A 23,455-nucleotide genomic window follows, 5' to 3' on the forward strand; every position below is an offset into this window, starting at 1 on the left:
GTGCAAAGTACTACAGTCATTCAGCATCTACACATATATAGTCCCGCTAGGGATTAGTCTGGCAATGTGTGCTTTTCATTTCTGTCAGTGAAGCCGAGATCCAAATGCAAAATGTAGTGCTCTGTAACTTGTGTGATATTTGTGGCACTCCCTGAAGGAAAGTTAGTCCATAAACTGATGAATGAATCCCACTGAGTCATAACCTGTAGTGCTGTCATCAGCGACTAACATAACCTTGTTCCAGTATATTTACCTCTGAAAAGAGACCTGTACCCACTTCCTTTATGTCAGTAACCTGATATTTCTAGAGGGGCAACAAAATGGCTCTAGGTGGAAATAAATTAAGAAATAACAGCTAATGTATTTTAAAGTTTCAGACCTATGGGATGAGTAAAGTACATATAGTATCTTTTGTTTTACCCTGCTGATCACAGGACAAATGTACTGAAATGGAAGCTATTTGTCTCAGAAATTCTCATACTTCATACGATAGCAACTGAACCTCTGTTAACAACTGACACACACAAAAAAAGCTGACACAAATACGACTTAATGAGGAGAGGCCAAGGGAACTGGGCTTATTTAGTCTAGAGAAGAGAAGACAGAGAGGATTTAATAGCAGCCTTCAACTACCTGAAGGGGGGTTCAAAAGAGGATGGAGCTAGACCGTTCTCAACGGTGGCAGATGACAAAACTAGGAGCAACAGTCTCAAGTTGCAGCAAGGGAAGTTTAGATTAGATATTAGGAAGAATTTCCTCACTAGAAGGGTAGTAAAACACTGGAACAGGTTACCCAGAGAGGTTGTGAACTCTCCATCCTTGGAGATTTTTAAGACCCAGCTAGACAAAGCCTTGGCTGGGATGATCTAATTGTGGATGGTCCTGCTTTGAGCAGGGGGTTGGACTAGACGACCTCCTGAGGTCCCTTTCAACCGTCATCTTCTATGATTTTATGATTCTAAATGGCAGAGGGACTAAAAGAAATATGCTGTGCCTTTGCCATGCCAGTTACCCATGCTTGTCCTGAATTTGTTTTAGTGGGGTCATCCTGAAGTGTAGTTGTGGTTTAATAATCCTTTTTCACTTCGTGGCACCTTCTTTTAGAGGATCTCATGGCCTGAAAGTGAGGACAAGAGCCTGATGCCAAAGGCAAAGTGAAAGGACTAGAATTAGGGAGATTATACAGCTTGAACGGTACAAGAAGACGACCGTTTTTGCAGCAGAAGGTTGGCTAGTGATGCAGTAGCCTCGGAAAGGAAGGAGCACATAATGAGTATTCTCTCCAATAAAGCCCTTCTCTCCATGTTCAAACAGTGCAGGCAATAACAGGGTCAAGTCTAAGGCCAGCCCTCCACCAGGTGTTCATTTTCAAAACTGGAGGGAGGGATGGTGTGGGGGAGTTTGTCTCAACTATTATTCTTGCTCAACTTGGTCCCTCCCTAGTCGGGTCACTTGTTACAATGCCAGCTTACTCCGCAACTGCTGGTATCGGAAGTAGCCTTTCAGTATTACAGCTCTTTCACCTCAGTGTTACAGCACTCCCTAAACACCATCTTGCCTTTGTTCTTAATCTCTCCCCTTTTGCTAAGATATTGTGGCCCCAGAAGAGAGATTTCCAGATATTTCAGATGGAAAAACATTCAGAATGAATGTAACAATACATATATTGGCTTCGGGATTTTGTTAGCTAAAAAGATTTACTATTTTTCAAAGTCCACATTGACTTCAGTCAGTATATACCTCTCAGGACTAATAATATTGGTATTTACCCCAGAGTGCAATATGTACTTATTATTTAACCTTGCAGTTGTATGACTTTTAAACATAGAGTCCGGGATTCAGTTGATCTGAAAGACACGAAAGAGGACTGCATTCGGAATCAAGTGAATTACATTTTAGATCCATGCTAATGTGGCAAACAAAAAGGAAGAAAAATGATAGTCTCAAGGGCTGATTTAATTTCATTACTGAAGTCAGAAAAATTGTATTTTCATTAGAAAAGTGAAAATTATAGTGAGAGAAAAAAGGATAGTGAATAGTTGGCTGAACTGGGCTGGAATGTCATTGCAGTGCTACATACAAGGATTTGAATTAACATCACAGATGGGGGAGAGCTACAACTATGAAGAGTTCTGCATGCTTTAATTTTCTGTATTTAGTTGCATCATCTGGTGTTTCAGCAAATGCTCTTAAACTCATCAAGTGGCTGATGGATGTGTTTGTAAAGGCTTGGATGGTCACTTTATATGGAACAATAAACCCACTATTGTACATAATGAGGTCAGTGAAGCAACCAGAAAAGAAATATATAATTCCATAACATGGGTCTATAAGCACAGTATTGTCTAGGCTATTTCAGTTTAATGAAGCAGCTGTTCTGCTGCTGCATATTCTTTCTGAATAGTCTCAGCATGTATTTTAAAACTAAAATGATGCTGGTAATCGTGTCCCCCACATTCTCTCTTTGGAGAGTCCATTGGTCCTATTCCCATAAGAAATCTGCCTCTCTTACGTGTTAATGGTTTTGAAATTAGTCATTGGCTTCATTTTCATTGTAAATGAGGGTCAGAGTGCAATTTCTTTCCTTCCCTGTTCTCTGAATGTTGAAACTCCTCAGCAGCAGCCAGGTTGCTTTCTGGCATATACACAGCCTGAAAAGTGGCTGAAATGTTTCCATAAAAGGGGCACAGTCCCAGGCATTTTTCCCATTCTGAGAAGCCTTTCTAAGAATGCTAGCAGTAAAGCTTGTGTTGCAGAAGTGGCATATCATCATCGTTGTCATCATCATCATCACATCCATGCATCTCACAGCCTCGCTGCCAAAAGACATCCATTCAGGCGACTTCAGAAAGCAAACGCTGCAATGGCAATACCTATTCAAGACCAGATTAAATTACTTCATTCCTTTTAAAACCCCTAAGAAAAGCATCTGTTTAAAGAATGAATTAAACAATTAATTTTTCAATACAGTGTTTGATTCTTAGCACTCCATTGGCATTATACAGATAATGATGGTGTTTGAAACATGAATTGGACTTTCTTTCTTTTTTAAATGGTTTAAATGTTGTATTCACATACTTTTATTCTGTCTGGCTTCGGCAGATACAAATAATATTTCATAGCACTTGCATAGTGCTTTACATCTGAGGGCATCACATGAGTTTAGAATGGAAGTTGGTATTATCCCCATTTTATGGATGGAGAAATCAAGGCCTATTCCACATGGAAGCACCTGGCCCCAAGTCCAATCTATTGAATTACCTGCCTGTCCTAAAGTCACATCTATACTTAATGAGCAGCACTATAGGGAGCAAAAAGTTTATTTTCTCATCCCCCTTATTACTAATCTACCCCTTGGTTTACAATTAGTACTACCCAGGACAGCATATAAAACATACTCCTTTCAGTGCTGGGAAAATGAGCGAAGCATACAAGAAAGCCATATGCAAGCTGTGATTTTTACCTCACCTTGTGGCATAAATTATTACTGCATGCAGGCTGTTATTAAGTGGGTTCATGTCACCTATAGATGCTCGCTATAGGATTATTTGCTGTTACTGTGTTCTGCGATGTGTTGGTGATGTAATGCACTTAGCAGTAATGAGCTATTTTCACAGAGGGATTTCAACTTCATCGTCTACTTTCTCTTTCGAGAGGTAACTTAGTCTGTGGTCAAATGCAAGAGTCAAGTTAAAACAAATGCACACTAAATACAATCTACTCTTTTGCAGCAAGCAGGGAAAAAAGAAAGACAAAAGGTTTCAATGTTTTCATTTATCACCATGACTTTAGAAGTGCAGAGAAAAAAGAAAAACCTCCACTTGCCATCACTCCATAAATATACATACTGCCGTTTTTCAACAATGCATAATATTTTAAGCTTCCTTTCAATACTGGGAACATTGTGGGGTTTTTTTTTTTCCTTTAAGCCTCTTGTAGCAATCAATACAACAGAGTTACGTGCTCAGCGACGTGCCTGCTGCTTTATTATTAACTGCCACTGTTAGGTTTTTTTTCTTTCTGTGCGTGTAAAATTTTTGTAACAAGATGAGGTGCTGCTCTAACCCTCTTACATTTTAACTAATGGGATGTTGGTGGCCTGTAATTTTGCATTTGCTGTTAACGGCTCGGGTTTAATAAATTGTTTTCTGATCTTTTCCTAGATGGAAATCCTGTATGAATGTGGAAGCCATTAGCAGAGTAATTGCTGTCTGTTACCATGACAACCAGCCGCTGCAGTCACCTGCCCGAAGTCTTACCAGACTGCACCAGCTCCGCTGCTCCCATGGTGAAGACTGTGGAGGATTGTAGCAGTCTTGTGAATGGACAGCCGCAGTATGTCATGCAAGTTTCAGCCAAGGACGGGCAGCTGCTGTCAACAGTAGTACGGACACTTGCCACGCAGAGGTACAGTAGTACCAAATCAAGCAAATGTATGATTGATGATTAAACTATTCTAGCTAGAGAGTGCAGAAGAGAGCTGTAATTACAGCATTCAGGTGTCTATGCCAGCCAATATGTTTTGTTAAAAAAAAAAAAAAAAAAATCAGTCATATCCGTTTCTATGAGTATTAGGTAAAAAAGGTAAAATTCACTGTGCTTAGTTTTCTAAGTCTCATCGCCAGCAATTAGGAAAATGTGTGGCTGCTTGATTAAGATTTACTACAATGAGATTATAATTAAATGCTGGTCATAACAACTTTATCATCACTGTGATACTGTCTATAATTAAATCCTTGTCATTCTATCTTCATGACAAAGAGTGGTAGTTCTTTCTCAAGATGTAGATGGTCAAGTGAGTAAGCTGCAATCGTTTCTCCCGATTTGTAGAAGGAAACTTCAGGGGTAACATTCATGACTTTTGCATGCTACTCATTACTTACTGATGATAACACTCATTCCAGTGATGCTTCATACGTGCGTTTCATCTCGAACACACTGTCACTCTGGGTACAGGGTACTGTAAATAGTGTGCCTTTCCTTTCCTCCCTCGTGCTGGTTCTAACACTTTCAGAGCACATTTTGTGGAGACTTGCCATCCAGCATGCTCTAACTCACTGAGAATCTGTCTCAGTGATTCACATGCAGGCTTTATTGCTGGAGCTGCTTCTCAAGTGATAACAGTCTGCATCAACAGCACAAAAAGCTGACAAATTACGTGGTGAAATGTTGATGAATTGAAACACTAGGTTAGTTTGATAGGTTATTCTTTGTTTGCTTGGCTTTTCTGTTGTTTGGGGGTAGGTTTAAAACTAGCTTCACTTAGGGATTTTTCCTGCAGCACATCCCCAAAGCATTTCTGGGCACTTATTCCTCTATATCATGAGTAAATGGTAAATAAGTGGGTGCAATAGCTTGTTGTCTACCTCCTTTTCTCTTCTCCAACTCTCAAAAACTTTTGCCTCCCAAACTGACACTGCATAAACCAGAGGAAGAAACACTTGAACAAGAAAAATATCAGTGACTTCAACCATATATCTACTAATTACACACATGGGGAACCTTCCATGTTGTTACGTTGGAACATAGAAGGAGAGAAAGAAATGCTCTAGAATACTGTGCTTCACCAACCAATAATACTGATCAGCTACTTCCCTTTCTTGTCTAGCAGCCCCTTCAATGACAGACCAATGTGCAGGATCTGCCACGAAGGCAGCAGTCAGGAAGACCTGCTCTCTCCATGTGAATGTACAGGAACCCTGGGGACTATTCATCGCAGCTGCCTGGAGCACTGGCTGTCATCTTCAAATACCAGCTACTGTGAACTCTGCCACTTCAGGTTTGCAGTAGAGCGCAAGCCCAGGCCATTGGTAGAGGTCAGTAAATGGGGCATGTCCTCAAAAGCTTAGCTTTAATGAACAAATGATGTATGTTTTTACACAAGGATCACAGAGACTTTGCTGCTTCACTGAAGCAAAAGAAAAGCTGTGCATTTGGGGCACTGAGCGGTGGGGGCAAGAGCACAGAGAGAAGGCTGGAATAACAAAAGCTTCATTCCTAAGGCAAGCAACATAAGTGAGAATAATACAAGTGATGTTTTTGCTGCCCTATATGCATCTAAACCAGTTGGGTCTCAACCCTTTTAGATTTGAGCCCCCCCTGTTAGACTCAAGGCACCCTTGGAAAAAAAATGTTACCTCTTATTTTTCACTCAATTTTTTTTGACTATGGAAAAATAATAAGAGGAGTTTTTTCTGCTGCAGAGAACTCAGAAAGACCACAACAGGTCAGAATGTATTTAACACTTTGTATTCCTACTTGAATTCTCTGGGGTTATTTTGCAAATCATGTTTGCACACTTAACAGCGCTAACATGGTGTAGCACTCTAGGGCACCCTTATAAGGATCTTGAGGCACCCTGGTTGAGAATCACCAGTCTAAATGAACAGTGTCTTTGCCAACAGTTTGCAGAGAATGCATAGTAAAAATGCAATAATGCCCTTTGGCTTGCTAGAGAGATAGAGATGGAACAGAAAGCAATGCTTAATCTATGGAACGCTAGACAAATATTAGTGTTTGCAGTAGTAAATAAAGGTCAGGCGTTAAAAATAAACATCTCACACACCTGGCTTCTGTATCCCACTCAGAGAAAAGTTTTTCTTGCTCCACATAGTGCATTTTAGCAGTGCCGAAGTAAACCTTCTTGCTTAAATACCAAACTAGAGTAACACGGGACAACTGTTTTCCCCTTGTCAGTTAAAGTTTGGCTATTGTCTGCTGCAGCTGCTTTAATTAATGCATGAAAGCACCAGTTTTGATGTGATAAAAAGCAGACTAGAGATTGGGTTCGTTTGATTGATAACCTTTTTTTCCTCCTTTCTTTTTATTGCAAAAACATTGTGAAATCTGAAGTGCCTTTTGAAATTAAAATTTAATTGACAATAGTGAAGTTCCATAAAAAATAGAAAAATCTTCTACAGTGTTGCTTGGTGACATGGGGTCTTGATGATTATCTTTTATCTAAATTGTGTATAGACTTCATACATGTCTTATTTGGGATTGATCTTAAGATGGACTAACTGGTGACATGAAAACAAGATTTGTTTTCTTCAGTTGATCTCATTCATTAGCAGCAGGAGGTAGCTTTTGCATCTACTAATCCGATCCTTGTATCTGCTGGGAAAAGTGCATAGGCTCTGTTGGGGTAAGGATGGGAAATATTCTTCAGAGGTCTACCAGTGATATTTTGTGCTGGATCAATTTTAAACATAAGAACACAGCAGCCTCTTTATTTTTACTGGGGTTCAGCAGTGTATTCATTATGAATACTGTTCTTTGTGGGCATCTTTACATGTGCTCTGGGGGTGGGGGTGGGGTGCTTTAATTAGAGTGGCTTCGAGAGCTGTTCTAATTAAAGCACCCACAGCATCTCGTGTATTCAGTGTCCTGGGGCATGTGTAGATGAAACGGGGGCCCTAAATTGAAGCTGTGGGTTTTAAAAAATACTTCTTCAATTTAGGGCTAATTGAACCCCCATGTCGTGCTCACATCCCGCTGACTTCTGTGCCTCTGGCAGGGAGGGGAGGGCCAGCTGCCAGCAGGCGGAGCGGTCCCTGAGCTGTGGGGGGGGACAGCTGGTGCTTCCCTCCGCAGCAGCAGCGCCCCCCCCAGGCAGCATCTGCTCGCAAGCACCTAGTTCAGGCAGTCCTGGGGGCCACCACAGCTGCGGAGGAAAGCACCGGGCCCCCACGCAGCTCAGGCAGGCAGGCAGGCTCCAGGGTGGGGGAAATAAAAAGATCAGGCTCGCCGCTTTTCTTGGGCGGAGCCTGCTTTCCCCGGGCTGCTGCCAGGCTGCCTGCAGGGCTTCCTGCAGAGCTGTGGAGCTGCGTGGAGCCCAGTGCTTCGCTCTGAAGCTGTAGGGGCAGCAAACTAAAATCCCTCGAAGGAGTTTTAAGTTTGCTGCTCCCCAAGTCATTTAAGGTGCATCACGCTGCCGAATTTCCTACAACGGCTGGAATTAATGCGCAATATGCTGCCAAAGCATGCAAATACCAACACCATTAAAGCAGTAAAAAAGCATTAACCTGCTTTAAAGTGTCACGCACACATGCCTCTCATTTCGTCTACACACAGCCCTGTTCTTCAAAATGGCAGCAGGGGTGCTTTAAAGCTCATTTGACAAACTTTAAAGTGCCCCCACTGCTGTTTTGAAGCGCGGGGAGACTAGAATACACAAGACATGGAGGCTGCTGGAGCATGCTAATTAACACGCTCCAGCAATCTCAATTAATTGAGACTGCTCCAACGTGCTATAATTACTGCGCATTGGAGCAGCTTTCTTGCACATCTGCAGACGCCCTCTAGCTTCATCAAATCAGAACCAAAATTCCTGTCCCAATACTGTCCCATTTTCCAGTGGGTTTTTTGAGTCTCTGCTTATGGCACCAGCCTTTCCAGGGAGGCCAGTCTCAGTCTGAGAAATGCTGATTTTGAGTGTTCCCAGGCTTACAGACTAAACAGCAAAATGGTTATAATTGGACAATCCTCAGTAAAGATATTTCACTTTTGTTTTGCCAAGCTATTTCTGATCCTGCATCAGACAACATGAAGCTAGATAGATGTCAGCTGCAACAGGTGCGATGTGTTTTTTCTTTGAGGTCTCTGCCCCTGTGAATTTGCCTCTTCAAATGCAAGAGAAATGGTTTTGAGACTGTGTGAAATAAACAGTTAGATTCTGGGGTCCAGCTTATTTCAACTTTTCCCTCACAATGGACTACTCATGAAATTTTCTTTGCACAAATGGAATGTGACATTTTTCAGAGTTAATGATGATTGAACAAGCTGAAAGTGAAAGCTAACCGTTCCAGAGCTGGGGGAGTCTTGCTGTTTGATCGTTCCATGCTAAAGGGAAGTTTCTCTTTGACAAAAAGCAATAAAAAAGTTGTTTTTAGTTTCTGAATTGAAGGATAAACGAGAACCAGGTGCAAGGACATTTTGAAACACAGTATACATTGTTAATTGACATTTTTTTCTTTTTACTGTGTAATCTTTGCTTATTTCTCAGCTACCTCATCCTCTAAGACTTTATAGCATGATCAGCAGTGATGCATTGTTGTAGGAATGTGTGTGTGTATATAAGTATATATGTATATATGTATGTTAAACAGTTTTTAAGACTAAAGGCCTCTCCATGCAGACAGAAGGGCCAGAGTCTCTGGTCCACCATATTTTCTTTGTGCCACTTGCACACTTTCTCTTCCAACTTCTTCACCTGTGGTGGAAGAGACAGACAAAGATATTTTGGGCACAGGTTGGGAACACAACAGAGCCAGGAACCATTACATTTGATCTTACATTTCATCAGCAGGTGATATGTTTACACTAGTGGGAAAGTTAGAGTTGGCTCTCTACTTCTCTAAACTCTCCTAGGGATGGAGAGCTGAAGAGTAGGGAGTTGCTGCCCAGTCTCTGGCTCTACCCCATTCCACTAGGTCTAAGCACAGATCCAAGATAGGACAAACCTGAGCCAAAGCTTTTGTGTTCCAGTAAGAGTTAGTTATCCAAATGGTCTTCTGACTGAAATGAAAGTTGCAGCTGTACTCTACCTACATAAGATTAACTCTCTTTTATAGCTGTTTAAAGCCAGAATGTCCATAATGCTCATCTCATTCAACCACCTGTATGACACAAGCCCTAGAACTCTACCTAGTAATTTCTATATAATTTCCATATTTTGCATGGAAAATCCAGCACATTTATTGTTCTGTGCCACAGTTTTCACACACTGAAACGTACGTGCTTTGAATGGCTACCTTGAAGTAACTAAACTGGTCCCATATGCTTCTTGAACACCTTTCTGCCTGTGATGTTTTTCCTAAAGAAAATCTGTGACTCCTGCCTATTAAATGAAATGTTAATCTATTTTCTCAGAAAGTGACTAAGAAAAGGATCATATAGTCATCTTCTCATCCCTCTCTCAATTTGATCATGTCCACTCATGCTGATTAATGATGAAAGAAAAAAAAGTTAAAAACAATTTCAGGTATCTTGCTTGCTTGAGTGGAAAGCATTGTATCTGGAGAGCACTCATATCCTTAGTGGTCATAGGTTTAGGGCCAATAAGCAACAGTAGCATGGATGCCCACTCAGCCATACAGCTGTGTACATTATCATGATAGCACCAAAGGATTCTCTGTGTTTGTAATGTCTTAATGAGGACCAATCATGCAATACAGTACATTTAAAAAAAAATTAATGTTGGCATTTGCCATTGGTTCTTTTATAAAACAACCCCAAAGGTCAGAGGTTCTCTCAAGCCTGGTAGCCCATAGACATGCCACTTTCCGTAGCTAACAGCACTGAAAGGAGGGATGGGACAATCATCACATCCAGGCACGCTTGACCCCCTACCCACCCCTGCCTGATACCATTCTTAGCTGAATCAGCTGAGAGCAACCTTTGACAGGGAGTCCTGAATCACACTTTTGAAGCATAGAGATGACACTATCCACCATGCCCCTAAATGAAACCAAGTATATCTTAATTTGTCAGCAGATTGATGAGCAACCTCTTAATTTTCCCCCTTTTTATTCCCAGTGAAAACTGCTATGTTTGCTACTGAACTATGTCAAATTTAGGAAGTTGAAAGACTATCCATGAAAGAAATCCATTAGGGGAGAGCTGAGATGTGTAGGCTTGATGTTCTTTGTGATGAGCTGGGAAGGATCTCAAAGACATTACTCAGTACAGGGCTGGGACACACCTTTCCAACCACACTAGCAGGAGCCGCACCAATGGGGGGCCATGGATCCCAGGGACCACAGGCCCCAGGGACCTCATTTTCCTCCCACCCCTCCTCCAAAATGCACTGGACTCCCAGGTGCATTCCTGTGTGCTGTTCCCCACATTCCCCCTCTGCACCATGCTGCTACTGCTATTCCCCACACCTTTCTGGTGCACCAGGTGCCCCCCCACTATGCTGCATGCCCAAGTGCCCTGACTCACTCTTCGCTTCCTGAGCATAAGGTCCATTGGTGCACTGCGCTACTCGGGTATCCACAACTGCAGCCTACCCCAGGTACATCACCACATTTCACCATTCCACCCACTGGGGCCGGGGCAGGGAGGGAAGGCTGGAGGAAGGGGGAACCTGGAGCCTCCGACTGCTGCTGCAGCCAGAGCTGAAGTAAACTGAAGTAAATTTACTTAGCTTCCTTATAAGCAGTGCTCTTTTATTCAGACTATATGTTTTATTGCTACAACAGTGTCCATAACCAAGAGATGTGCAAGGTTATTAATGAACAGTAGATGCATTTCATCGCACAAAGTAGATGGCTATATGCTTTCATTTTGCGTTGCACTTCAGTTTCTCTCTCATCACTGCCTGTGTTGATCTCATTTGTCTCACTTTAGAAGCACGTATGGACCACAGCTTCCTAAGCAGGAGGGATGTTGATGCATACACTGCCTCACTGTTTCTTACCACGTGCTTGAATCTTCGAGCTGGTGGAACAATGCGTTTAGAACAGAGCCATCAGGTCAGCGGAGAAGTGTTATAATTATACATAAGTAGGATTGAGAAAGTGGAAAAGCTGCACATGACGTTCTGTTTTTCTTTGTATTGAAAAGGCGTAGCGATATTTTTTTTATATTGGAGGAGATGAGATTTCTTCATGCCTTCTTCTTTATCAGCCTTCGTGACTTGATAAGAATTGCATGAACAATTTAAAAGGAACTTGTCCCCTGCAGACTGAAGAGGTTTTAGCCAAATTGAAACTAGGGCCTGTTTTCACACATTTTAGTTACTTTACATCTTATTAATTTTTCTATGTTACATGGTGGATAAGCATTTTGAAGGTGCTTTTATTATATTATCATGTGGGGGGGCCTCAAAAACCCTTTCTAAAGAGTGCTGAAGACCCAGCCTATTTTACATACTGTTTGACAGCAGCATGGCAGAGTTCATCTTGCTATAGTGTTCATAGTGCAGAGTTCATCTTGCTTTGTACTTTTTAAATTGCAGTTCACCAGACAAGTGCACAACAGCAACAACAGCAGCTTTTATCTGTTGATCTGTAGAACATCCAGGACTTGGCTTAACACCTTCTGATTCTTGAATCAGACCCATGTTGGCATTGTTCTTTATTCTTGGAAATCAGTAGCACCAGTAGTTTAATCTGTTTTTCTCCTGCCTACATAATAATCAATTACTGTATTTTTATCAGACAAGAGACAGCTAATAATTCAGATGAATACCCTGGCACAGCATCTATTCAAGGAGCTAGTATCCTCCTCACTAAATTATTATAATGTTATGATAGGGGTGCCTTAGTTAGAGCCAAGGTTAAGATTCGAAAATAATACAAAGTGCCACTTTAAACCGATTGTTAACTGTGTCTTGGAGAAAGCATTATGCACCAAATTTCTGTTCAGTTAGGCACCTGACATATTAGGTTGAAGATATGTGGGGGTCCCCCCCCCCCCCTTTTCCTCACTTGTCACTTCAACACTTTGCTGCAGGAGCAGATAATATATAGAAAGTACATTCAAATGCAGCAGAAAGGTTCAAGGAAAGCAGACAAGTATAGAGTGTAAACATAATTTAAGAGCACAGCATGTACCATATGAATCAAAGGTAGCTGTGTTCTGAAAGCCCTGGAAAATTCAAGCCATTACCAGCAGGAATTTGGATACTGGTGTACTCCAATTTCTAGTTCCATTTGTTGCATTCCCTGCTGTACTTATATTTATGCTAGACGTCCATTGTTGATTTTTAAATAGTTATTCCCATATATCAATCCAGCCAGACTGAAGTGCAAGCCTAAATTATCTATTGGTAGGTTCATAAAATTGTTACCATATTAACCATATATATTGTAAGCAGAATGAGCTATGGAAAAAATCAAGAAAAATGAATATTAGCTTAATAATAATGGCTAGGTGCAACATTCTTGGTATATGCCAATCTTTTTGCTAGCAGTGGAGGTAGTGGAAGGAAAAGCAAACTCTGGGCCTGGAAGCATTAAGATGTATTATAATTTAAAACATTCAGCAACCTTGCACTGAAATATGAATTGACTTTCTTTGCAGGGCTTTGAGCCTTGCTCTCTTTTTATCCTTTGGGGTTTTTCTTCTGTGCATTCTACCTCTCTGCTGCTCAGTCAAGCAAATGGTTGCAATTCAGTTACTGGAACAGAGAGGCAGTAGAGCTGGTTAACACAGTTTGCAAAAGGATCATTCTTGAGGCCAGAAGGAAAATGTATCTGATGCATGGTCAACAAGAAGAAAAATTTGCTGGAGTCTGAGACAGAGAAGCTGTTACTGCCAGTGCAGCATATTCAGCCCACGGAGCAGATAACTTCATAACACAGTTCTAAAGGGAATAAAGGATGTGCTGCAACATTATCTAAGCTCATTTCAAAGATAAGAAATAGAAGCACAGGAGACTCTGAGGGGAAAAACTGACCCCAGACAACTAATATAAATAGCTTGAAAACGAGCTGGACTGAGAGAAGCAAAATGGGCTGCAACAGCTAACCTTCATTAATCTGCACTAAGAAATGACACAGTAATAAGCCAGCAGGGTTGAAATCCTGGCTCTACTGAAATCAGTGGACTTTCTGCCTTGACATGAATGGAGTCAGGATTCTGCTGTAGCAATTCTTAGGGCTACTCAGGCAGCAAAAAGCAGCTGTAAACCTGCCCTTTTGAGCACTAAAGGAAAGTACCTGAGTAAAAAAAACAAACCCGAGTATTACAGAACCATTGCGATAGCACTGTGTCAGCTTGCCTCCTGTCCTCTGCTCAGGAGAGAAGGCCAAGCAACGAGGGTGTGGTTGGGGTACTTCTACTACCCAGTAATTTCCAGCTGTGGGAATGGCCTCTTGGGACCATAATTTAAAGCAGATTTGTATATTTGCACATTAATTGAAGTTACATGTTTAATTTATAAGAACGTTATGAAGAACAGCTTTGACTTACTGGAAAGACGATAAGCTTTTTAGGATGCTAATTTCCTTAAACTTTTTTTCAAACTGTTACTCTTCCAACCAGTTACTTCCTCAGCGTGGGATACTCTACACAAGTCTAAACACTGACTAAGCAATACATGCCACTGGAAAAGAGAAACAAACAAAAATACCCTCTGCTTTACTGTTTTAGAGAACACATGGGTTACAGAATTTCTAACTTTCCCCAACAAATTTGAGGCTCTCTTACAGCTCTGGGTTGCAATCATGAGAGGGGGAGAAAAAGCCACAGGAGTTGATGGTGATAATACAGGAAAAAAGAAAAAAATCAAGAGTACTTGCAGGCCAGATACAGACGTTACATTTTTACAGCCATACGTGATCAGAAACCAGTCTATACCCATACAGAACAAAAGTTCAGCATACATAGACAGGTTTAAAAATGGTGGAACCCAGTCTAAGATTTGCTCCCCCCTAAAGGACAAACATGTTCTGTTCACTACCGATCTAAACTTCGCCGCTTACAGTTGCAACTTAGATTGATTCTGCTTTGGATTTTTTTGAATGTCTGTACCTAGCTACAGGGAGCAGGAAGAAACATGAAACCCTTAGGACTGAGACCACTCATCTCTCATGTTTCGAAGGAGCAGCTTTCAGAAAGGAATGCTGGGAAATGTTCCTATCAGGAAGTGAACCCAAGTGGGGCAGTTACAGGGGACGTACCTGAATTATCTTCTTTAAAAATTAGGGCTCTGGATGGAAGATGATGCAGATTTTCAGTCCTAACTCTGCATGTTTTTCTTGAGGTTTGGTTTCCATGATAGAAATTGAGATGTTTTGATATCATCTGTGTCCTGTTTGCAGTGTCTAGTACTACTTTTTAAGATGGCCCCCAGTCACTAGATTCTACACATGGAATATTATAAACTTGTTATTATTTTCCATGTCTAGAATCTAATGATTGCAGGGTTGTGTGAAATTCGTTTCATAGCTCCCCTCCCCTGCTCTGTGTGTGGGGGGGTGGGGGGGAGGAGGGGGGGAGAGAATCAGTAGTGGGGAAAGCTGCAGGAAAAGCAGCAGTGGAGACAAGGCAGCCTGACTCCTGCCCTTCATCCCACCCATCTTGCTCACCACCAGTTGCCCACCACCCACCCCAGTGATGGTGCCTCCTGGCACCTTCCCTTCTTTTGCCTGTCCTGGTGCCTGCCTTCCTACTACCTGCACCCCCTGGTGCTTGACCCTCTGTCCCCCTTACCACTTGAGCTCCCGGTGTCTCACCCTTGCCACTTGTCCCACCTAGTTGTCTGCTGCCAGTGCTACAGCTGCCCCCCCTATTTGCCTCCCCCTGCTGCCACAACCTATACGCCAGCTCCAGCCAGGTAGCAGCAGCTCCCCTGCCATTGCATGCTCCCCCCCAGCTACACCATGGACTCCCCCCACATCCCACAGTGTCCCCCATGCCCACCCCACTACTCAGTCTTTCTCATGCTCAGCACCACCTCACCACATGATCTCCTCCACACTCCCCTGCCACATACCTGCTGCCCTGCTGCAGAGCCACCTCAAACCACGGTGGCTCCAGCCAGGCAGAAGTGGCAGCAGCTCCATCCCCAACACTGGTACTTGAATCCAAGACACAACTTTCCCATGTCAATATGGTAGCATGTGTCTAATTACTGTGAGAGTTACTGGGCCACCAGACAACATCCTTTAGTTTCTAGATCTGAATTTGTAGCTTGACACTGGAAAGTGTTTGTCCATAATACACCTCCAGAGGTGCATGAATATGCATAGCTATGCTTTGACCACACTTGCAACTGCAGTGCAGACAGATGTTGACCGCCTTGCTCTTCAGCTGAGGAACAAAACACGATTCTTGTGAGTTCCTTGTCCAGAATGCTTAGTTTGGTCTCCCTGCCTGGGAAAAGCATTATCCAAGCTTAATTCTTTTCATGCAGGAAGACAGTGGTTCCAACAGGTAAGCCTTCTTGGATACATTTTGAAATTAGTTTATTTACTACGAATGTCACCTCAAATACAAACCTAAAGTGGATAATAGGAAACTGCTTAGAGAGAATAAGATTAGGTAATACAGGATTCCTTACTTAGAGCAGTAATTTGATATAGCAGTTTAGGAACCCTCCAATGTTTTCACTGTCAGATAATTAGAATGCTTTTAACCACTTACATGTCCTAACCCAGAAATAGAATATAGCCTATACTTGACATTTACAGTGCCGTATGTCAGTGGAATGAATGGCATGGTGAGCACCAGCTAATCAGTATGACAAAGTACCTAGTGTTAATAAAGTAGCAACCTGTCCAATTCAGTAGTAGAACCTCTTGTGCATATGTAACTCGCCACTGGCATAATCCCAGGGTCTGGTCCACTTTTTCTACTCCCATTAAAGTCAATGATAAAACTTGTAAGGTTTTCCATAAGAGCAGAACAGTGGGCAGCTGTGGACTCTCAACCTGCTCTCTTGATAGTCTTAAACCAGGGGTGACCAACCTGCAGCATGCATGCCACAACTGGCACAAACAGCCTCTATGGGCTGGCACGTGGCTGCTTGGGGAGGAGACCGGCAGCACAGTGGCAGAGAGAGTAAGCAGTAGAAAGCAGTACAGCGGCTTGAGCAGAGGCCAAAATAGCAAATCAAGCAGGGATAGGGATCAGAGTAGTACTCAGATTATGGGGCTAACCAGTGGGAGCCAAAATTTTGGGCCCCCAACTGGTTTAAGCCACTTCATAATTGTTTATGCTACCTCCTGCGTATCTCTAATTTCTCACATAAATCTTAAATGTTTAATTTCAAGCCATTGCTCCATATATTTTCTGGGGCCATAAATAATTCCGTTTTTTCATCAGTAGTATTCCTTTGAAGTAGATTATTCCAGGTGCATGCACAGTAGGGCTACATACAGTGCTCCTCGCCAGCACTGCACGTCATCCCTTTGAATGATCCAAAACTAAAATGAATTCATTTAAAAAATCACTTAAGGTCATCAAGTCCCAGCTTCTTCAGTGAGGTGAGGTGAGCTCAATCAGAATGGGTGCAGGTGCTCATGGCAAAACTGGAGTGTGGCAATGCAGTTAGCTAGTTGTCGTCTATAGCACTTCGGTGATACAAATAAGAGAAACCAAAAGAGCTCAAAACCTCCAGCGATATGCTGCCCACATAGTAAACACACACGTTAGTCGCCCCAAGCATAAGGGAATCCAAATTAAAGTGGAAAAAGTGGTCCTGATGGGCGTTGATAGACATGCTTCAGGAGCAGGTTGAGGGGGGGGTCACTTTAATTAGAACGGCTCCAAGAGCCACTGTAATTAAAGCATCTGGAGCATCACATGTATCAGTGTCCACATGCTGAAAAATGGCAGTAGGGGCACTTTAACTAAAGCTCATTCAATGAGCTTTAGTTAAAGCACCACCACCACCATTTTTCAGCCTGGGAATGCTGATACACATGATGCTGGAGTCTCCTGGCGCACAGTAATTACCATGCTTCAGCAGACTTGATTAATCAAGTCTGCTCCAACGCATTGTAATTGCAGCGTGTTGGAGCAGCCTCACTGTACATGTATAGGTGCCCAATTTGCTGTAGTGCAACAGTGAAAATATTCTCTATTGCCATGATTATTTTCTCCATCAGCTTCAGAATCACGTCTCATGTTCAAATGAAAGCAGTTTCATAAGCATGTTACTCTACCCCTACTTGCAAACTGCTTCCTGCCAGTGTCAAAAATTACCTAGGTTTCCAAAGGGTTGTAGCGCAGTGTAATTTAGCTTTGTAGGTTGGCCCAAAGAAACTGAACATTTTCATAGAGGGACATTTTTAATAATATTTAAGTCTTGGGATAGCAGCATGATCAACGAGACTTAATTCTACCATTTTGAAAGAATGGGAGGTGTGGGCTTTATTTAGCCATAACTGTGAAGAGATTATTGCTTTGTCATAATACAGGAGCATCAGACTTATCTAGCCTCATGGGCCAGATGAGTGGTACAGAACTGGTACACAGGCTAAATGAATGGTGCAGGGGCAGATTATATCCATTAGCCAGTCTGTAACATGGTGGGAAGAGGTTGAGCCTTGCTTGCACCATAAGAACAAGCCACAATGATGGGCATCTTACATTTGTTGCTGGGCCTCCAGCACCATGGGTTTTGACCAGGCACTTGGCTGCTGCTACAGGAAATTCTCCCAATGAGGCCGTGGGTTGGATGATCTGGCTCTGTGGGCCACATCTAGCCCATGGGCCATATATTTGACACCCCTGCCATAACAGAACTACAGAACTACGAAGAACTGGAATCCTTATCATCTACCTCCAGAAAATACAGCCTCTACTATATGGGTTGAAGGTACATATCTGTTAGCTGTCACCTGTTTTTCTAAATGAGAGCAGCCCCTGAGGCTATAGTACTGTACCCATAACACATTGTTTTGGTTTTCTAGCCAAAACAAAAGAATTGATAAAAGCTCATTTCAGATCAACCCAAAACTAAATTGTCCTTTTTTGTTTGCCAAAATGGAAGAGAGAGCGCTTTTTGGGGGTAAAATATTTCATTCTACTTGAAATAAAAAGTTCTGTTTTGTAAGGTTCTTTTTTCATCGCTTGATTGAATTTGGGACAATTTGGTCTTGAAGCATTTTGAAATGAAAAAGTGAAATATTTCCTTTTAAAAAAGTTGAAGCAAAATATTTCAAGATTTTTGACATTGAAAATGTGTTTTATCAACTTTATTTGCTTAATTGGGCAAGATTCATTTTTTCAGTGATCCCTAAGATTCATTTTTTCATTGAATTCATCTGAAAAAAACGGTCCACCCAAGTAGATGGCACAATCCTGCTCCCACTTAACCTAGAGGCAAAAACTATTTCCAGATATCCACTTACAACAGCAACAGGAAGACTAACAACACAACAAAAGCTGTTAACAAGTTTGCTTGATGGCAATCTGTTTTCGTAAAGTACGGTTGGTGCCAGAGCTTTCAAGGAGCATGAACCGTTTGGAAGGCTGGGAGGGTAAAATACGAAGCTTTTATCCAGTGGAGAAAAATAACATTTCATATTGGGGCGGTTGCATAAATACCCTTAACTCAGAAATAACTTGATGGTTTCTTTTTTTTTTTCTTTTTTCAAATTTTTTATAATCTTCTTTGCCTCCACAGCAGTTGGGCAGTTTTCTTACAAAACTAATTTTCTAAGCCAACACTATGGGAACTGAAATAGGGATTTCCATGAGAAGCTGGTTGCAGCCTTAGGCTGTGATCCGGAAAATATTTCTATATGAGCTTTACTCATAGATATGCATGTGCGTTGTCTGACTGACTATAGCCATAGGGAGAAAAGGAGAAACTGCTACCATTAAGCTCATTGTTCACGTATTTTGTTTTACAGCTGGCGGAATGATTATCTCTCCCTAATCAAAGTGTAAAGATGTGCTGCTTCCACACATGCTGCCCCAGTTTCAACTTGTTCTGCTTAGTTCCTTTTCCCATTAGGACTTTACATTTATGATACATACCACAAAATGCTTCAACCCCAATCTCTTGTTTTAGAAGAGCAGTTCTCTATTCTGTCATGTTTCCTCAGATATGATGAAATAAACTGATTAAAAGGAAACTCTCGCCACCTGTTCCTCCCAGGAGTCTGAAGTTTCAAATTATTTGATGATGTCAAAACATTTGTCAGTATAGTCATGTCAGAAGAGCTAGCTGAGTGCATTAAGTTTTCCATTTAAACACCAGGGATGATTTGGGAGGAAAAGTATACAGGTTGCAGATATGTCTCATTATAATCTATTAATTGGCTTATAGACCTAAAGTCCTTTAGGGAATGTCACAAATCCACATGAAATTTCTGAATGCTAGAGTTTGCATTTAATTTAGTTACAGGATGAGTAGAGTCACATGCAGCTGGTCAAGTCAATATTAATTGCCTATCTGAATCAGGTCAAAAGTTCATTTTATTCTACTTGATATAGGTAATAACAAAATCAACTCTGCTTCAAAAAGTAAAAAAAGTAAATGGCACATTCTAATGCAGCAGATCCTGTGCATGCTCAGTCTTGTGCACTTACCGATGGTACTGTAAATCAGGGGAACTGAATCTCTCTTCAGCAGTACAGAAATGTCCCGGGAGGACAGTCCTGGGAGGACAGTCGCCAGGAGGCAAAAGAGGACCGCCCAGTAAGGGCCCCACTCCAACCCCTACCCATCATTGATACGCCACTCTCCCGGATACTTGGACCCTTGCCTTGCAGCAGTACGGGACATCAGTATATACAGGTGTTCATTGATTACACCACACGCTATCCCAAGGTGATATCCCTCTGGGCAGTGATGGCGCCCCAGATAGTGGAGGAGCTCATCAAATGGGTTGCGAGGATGGGGATACCAAAAGAAATCCTCACCAACCAAGAGCAGAACTTTGTCAGGGGTACTACGGATCGTGTGCCATATACTCCAAATCAAGCAACACCAGACCTCCGTATAACATCCCCAGACCATCGGCGTGGTTGAGGGTCTTAATGGTACTATAAAATGGATGCTCCGACAGTGTATACAGGGCAATCCACAGAAATGGGACTTGCTTCTCCTGTTGGTGATATTTGTGATTCAGGACACCCTGGAAGAGGCAACGAAGCATTCACCATTTGACTTTGTGCTGGGCCACTGTCCTAGGGGCCTGCTGTAAACACAGCGGGAGGACTGGGAGCAAGATACTGCGGACACGAGGAACCCCACCACCTATCAACGAGAATTTCAACAAAGGATTCAGGTCACCCAGGATATTGCCAGGGAGAGCATGCATGAAGCCCAGCACTGGCAAAAGGAAAAATACAACATCTATACCAGATTGTCTTTGAAAAAATTATCAAGGCTCACGTTTGTGAGAGCCCAGCAGGACAAATTATGCTGAGGGGAAACCAGCACGGGTTCGTGGCAGGCAGATCGTGCCTGACCAATCTAGTCTCTTTTTAAGACCAGGTTACGAAACGCCTGGACACAGGAGGAGGGGTGGATGTCGTATACTTGGACTTCAGGAAGGCCTTTGATACGGTATCCCACCCCATACTGGTGAACAAGTTAAGAGGCTGTGATTTGGATGACTACACAGTCCGGTGGGTGGCAAATTGGCTGGAGGGTTGCACCCAGAGAGTCATGGTAGATGGGTCGGTTTCGACCTGGAAGGGTGTGGGCAGTGGGGTCCCGCAGGGCTCGGTCCTTGGACCGATACTCTTTAATGTCTTCATCAGTGACTTGGACGAGGGAGTGAAATGTCCTCTGTCCAAGTTTGCAGATGACACAAAGCTATGGGGAGAAGTGGACACGCCGGAGGGCAGGGAACAGCTGCAAGCAGACCTGGACAAGTTGGACAAATGGGCAGAAAACAACAGAATGCAATTCAACAAGGAGAAATGCAAAGTGCTGCACCTAGGGAGGAAAAATGTCCAGCACACCTACAGCCTAGAGAATGACCTGCTGGGTGGCACGGAAGTGGAAAGGGATCTTGGAGTCCTAGTGGACTCCAAGATGAACATGAGTCGGCAGTGTGACGAAACCATCAGAAAAGCCAATGGCACTTTATTGTGCGTCAGCAGATGCATGGCGAATAGATCCAAGGAGGTGATACTTCCCCTCTATTGGGCACTGGTCAGACCGCAGTTGGAGTACTGCGTGCAATTCTGGGCGCCGCACTTCAAGAAGGATGCGGATAACCTGTAGAGGGTCCAGAGAAGGGCCACTCGTATGGTTAAGGGCCTGAAGACCAAGCCCTACGAGGAGAGACTAGAGAAACTGGACCTTTTCAGCCTCCGCAAGAGAAGGTTGAGAGGCGACCTTGTGGCTGCCTATAAGTTCATCACGGGGGCACAGAAGGGAATAGGTAAGTATTTATTCATCAAGGCACCCCCGGGGGTTACAAGAAATAATGGCCACAAGCTAGCAGAGAGCAGATTTAGATTGGATATTAGGAAGAACTTCTTCCCAGTTCGAGTGGCCAAGGTCTGGAACGGGCTCCCAAGGGAGGTGGTGCTCTCCCCTACCCTGGGGGTCTTCAAGAGGAGGTTAGATGAGTATCTAGCTGGGGTCATCTAGACCTAGCACTCTTTCCTGCTTCTGCAGGGAGTCGGACTCGATGATCTATTGAGGTCCCTTCTGACCCTAGCATCTATGAATCTATGAATCAGAGAGAGGGAGTTCGAGCCCAGCCAGAGTCCTCCTGCTCCTATCCACGTCCACAAGTAAACTGTTGACACAGTGGCAAGGCCCCTTTGAAATAATTCACCAAGTGGGCCTGGTTGACTACGAGGTACACAGACCTGGTCACCTACGGGAGAAACAAATTTACCATGTGAACCTCCTAAGAGAATGGCACGATCCTGAGGGGTGGGCCATGTTCTTAGAAGAGGACTGAGAGGACCTTGGCCCTCAGGGAACGACACAGGAGGAGCTAAAATCAGAAGTGGAAGACTTGGTTCAGATAGGAGAACTATCAGCGCCCCAAAAATCCAACATGCAGACAATGATACGAGGATTTAAGGACATTTTCCGCAAAGAGTCAGGGTGGGTCTGAGACGCCTGCCACATGATAGTACCACCTCCTACCTCATCACATTCTTGGGGAAATTCACAAAGAGATCCAAAAGATGCTCGAACAGGGCATAATTCATGCATCTAAGAGCCCATGGCAAAGCCCATTAGTCCCAGTCCCCAAGCCGGATGGCTCCCTGTGGCAGTGCATTGATTACCTCCACCTGAACGCACTGGTGGTCTTTGACGCATTCCCCATGCCCCACGTGGCTGGATTAGGGGAGTGCATAGGAAAAGCCCAGTATATTACAACTCTGGACCTGGCAACAGGATATTGGCAAATCCTAGTAGCTAAGGGGACCAGGCTAAAACAGCATTTGGAACACCCTGGGACCTCTATGAGTTTATATGCATGCTGTTTGGACTCCATGGGGCAGGAGCTACATTCCAACAGCTGATGGATCAGATACTAGCTCCTCGTGCGGAGTATGCGGCAGCTTATATAGACAATATTGTCATATTTACTCAGACACACAAGAGGGCCCTCCAGGCCATATTGGCTGAACTGCAAAGGGCGGGGATGACGGCAAACCTGCGGAAGTGCACATTGGCCCAAAGGCAGACCAAGTACCTGGGTTTTCTGGTTGGGCAGGGAACCAGCAGACTGCTGACCGACAAAGTAAAGATCATCCATAAGTTTTCAATGCCCCAGAACAGCCATGTTTGGCTGCCAGCCCTGTGTGCCAAGTTTGGGGCCTGGAGTGCAGCGCCACCCATGTTTGGGGTTGGCCAGTTATTACTGATGGTTTGTTCTCTACTTCTCTGAGTTGGCGGCACCTCTCACAGAAGCCTTGAAAGGGCGGCAAATGGGAGCTATAAAATGGACTCCAGAGATGACATGTAACTTCGAGCAGCTAAAGAAAGCCTTATGTGAGGACATGGTAATACACACACCTGACTTCTATAAAATGTTTATCTTGCAGACGGACGCATCAGAAAGCACCA

General features: G+C 43.1%; 1 protein-coding gene across 2 annotated transcripts in view; it reads left to right on the plus strand.

The window, feature by feature from the left end:
* The window catches only part of MARCHF3 (membrane associated ring-CH-type finger 3), a 114,723-nt gene that overhangs the window by 76,307 nt on the left and 14,961 nt on the right, over positions 1–23,455 (plus strand). Inside the window, exons 2-3 of one of the 2 annotated variants that reach the window (XM_014608643.3) lie at positions 4,164–4,407; positions 5,609–5,816. In XM_014608643.3, coding sequence (XP_014464129.1) covers positions 4,220–4,407; positions 5,609–5,816 — 396 coding nt within the window. In that variant the 5' untranslated portion in view covers positions 4,164–4,219. The remainder of the gene's footprint in view (positions 1–4,163; positions 4,408–5,608; positions 5,817–23,455) is intronic. The other variant, XM_006266901.4, reaches the window with a different exon arrangement.

Source organism: Alligator mississippiensis, chromosome 3 (genome assembly GCF_030867095.1).
Source record: "Alligator mississippiensis isolate rAllMis1 chromosome 3, rAllMis1, whole genome shotgun sequence".
NCBI lineage: Eukaryota > Metazoa > Chordata > Crocodylia > Alligatoridae > Alligator > Alligator mississippiensis.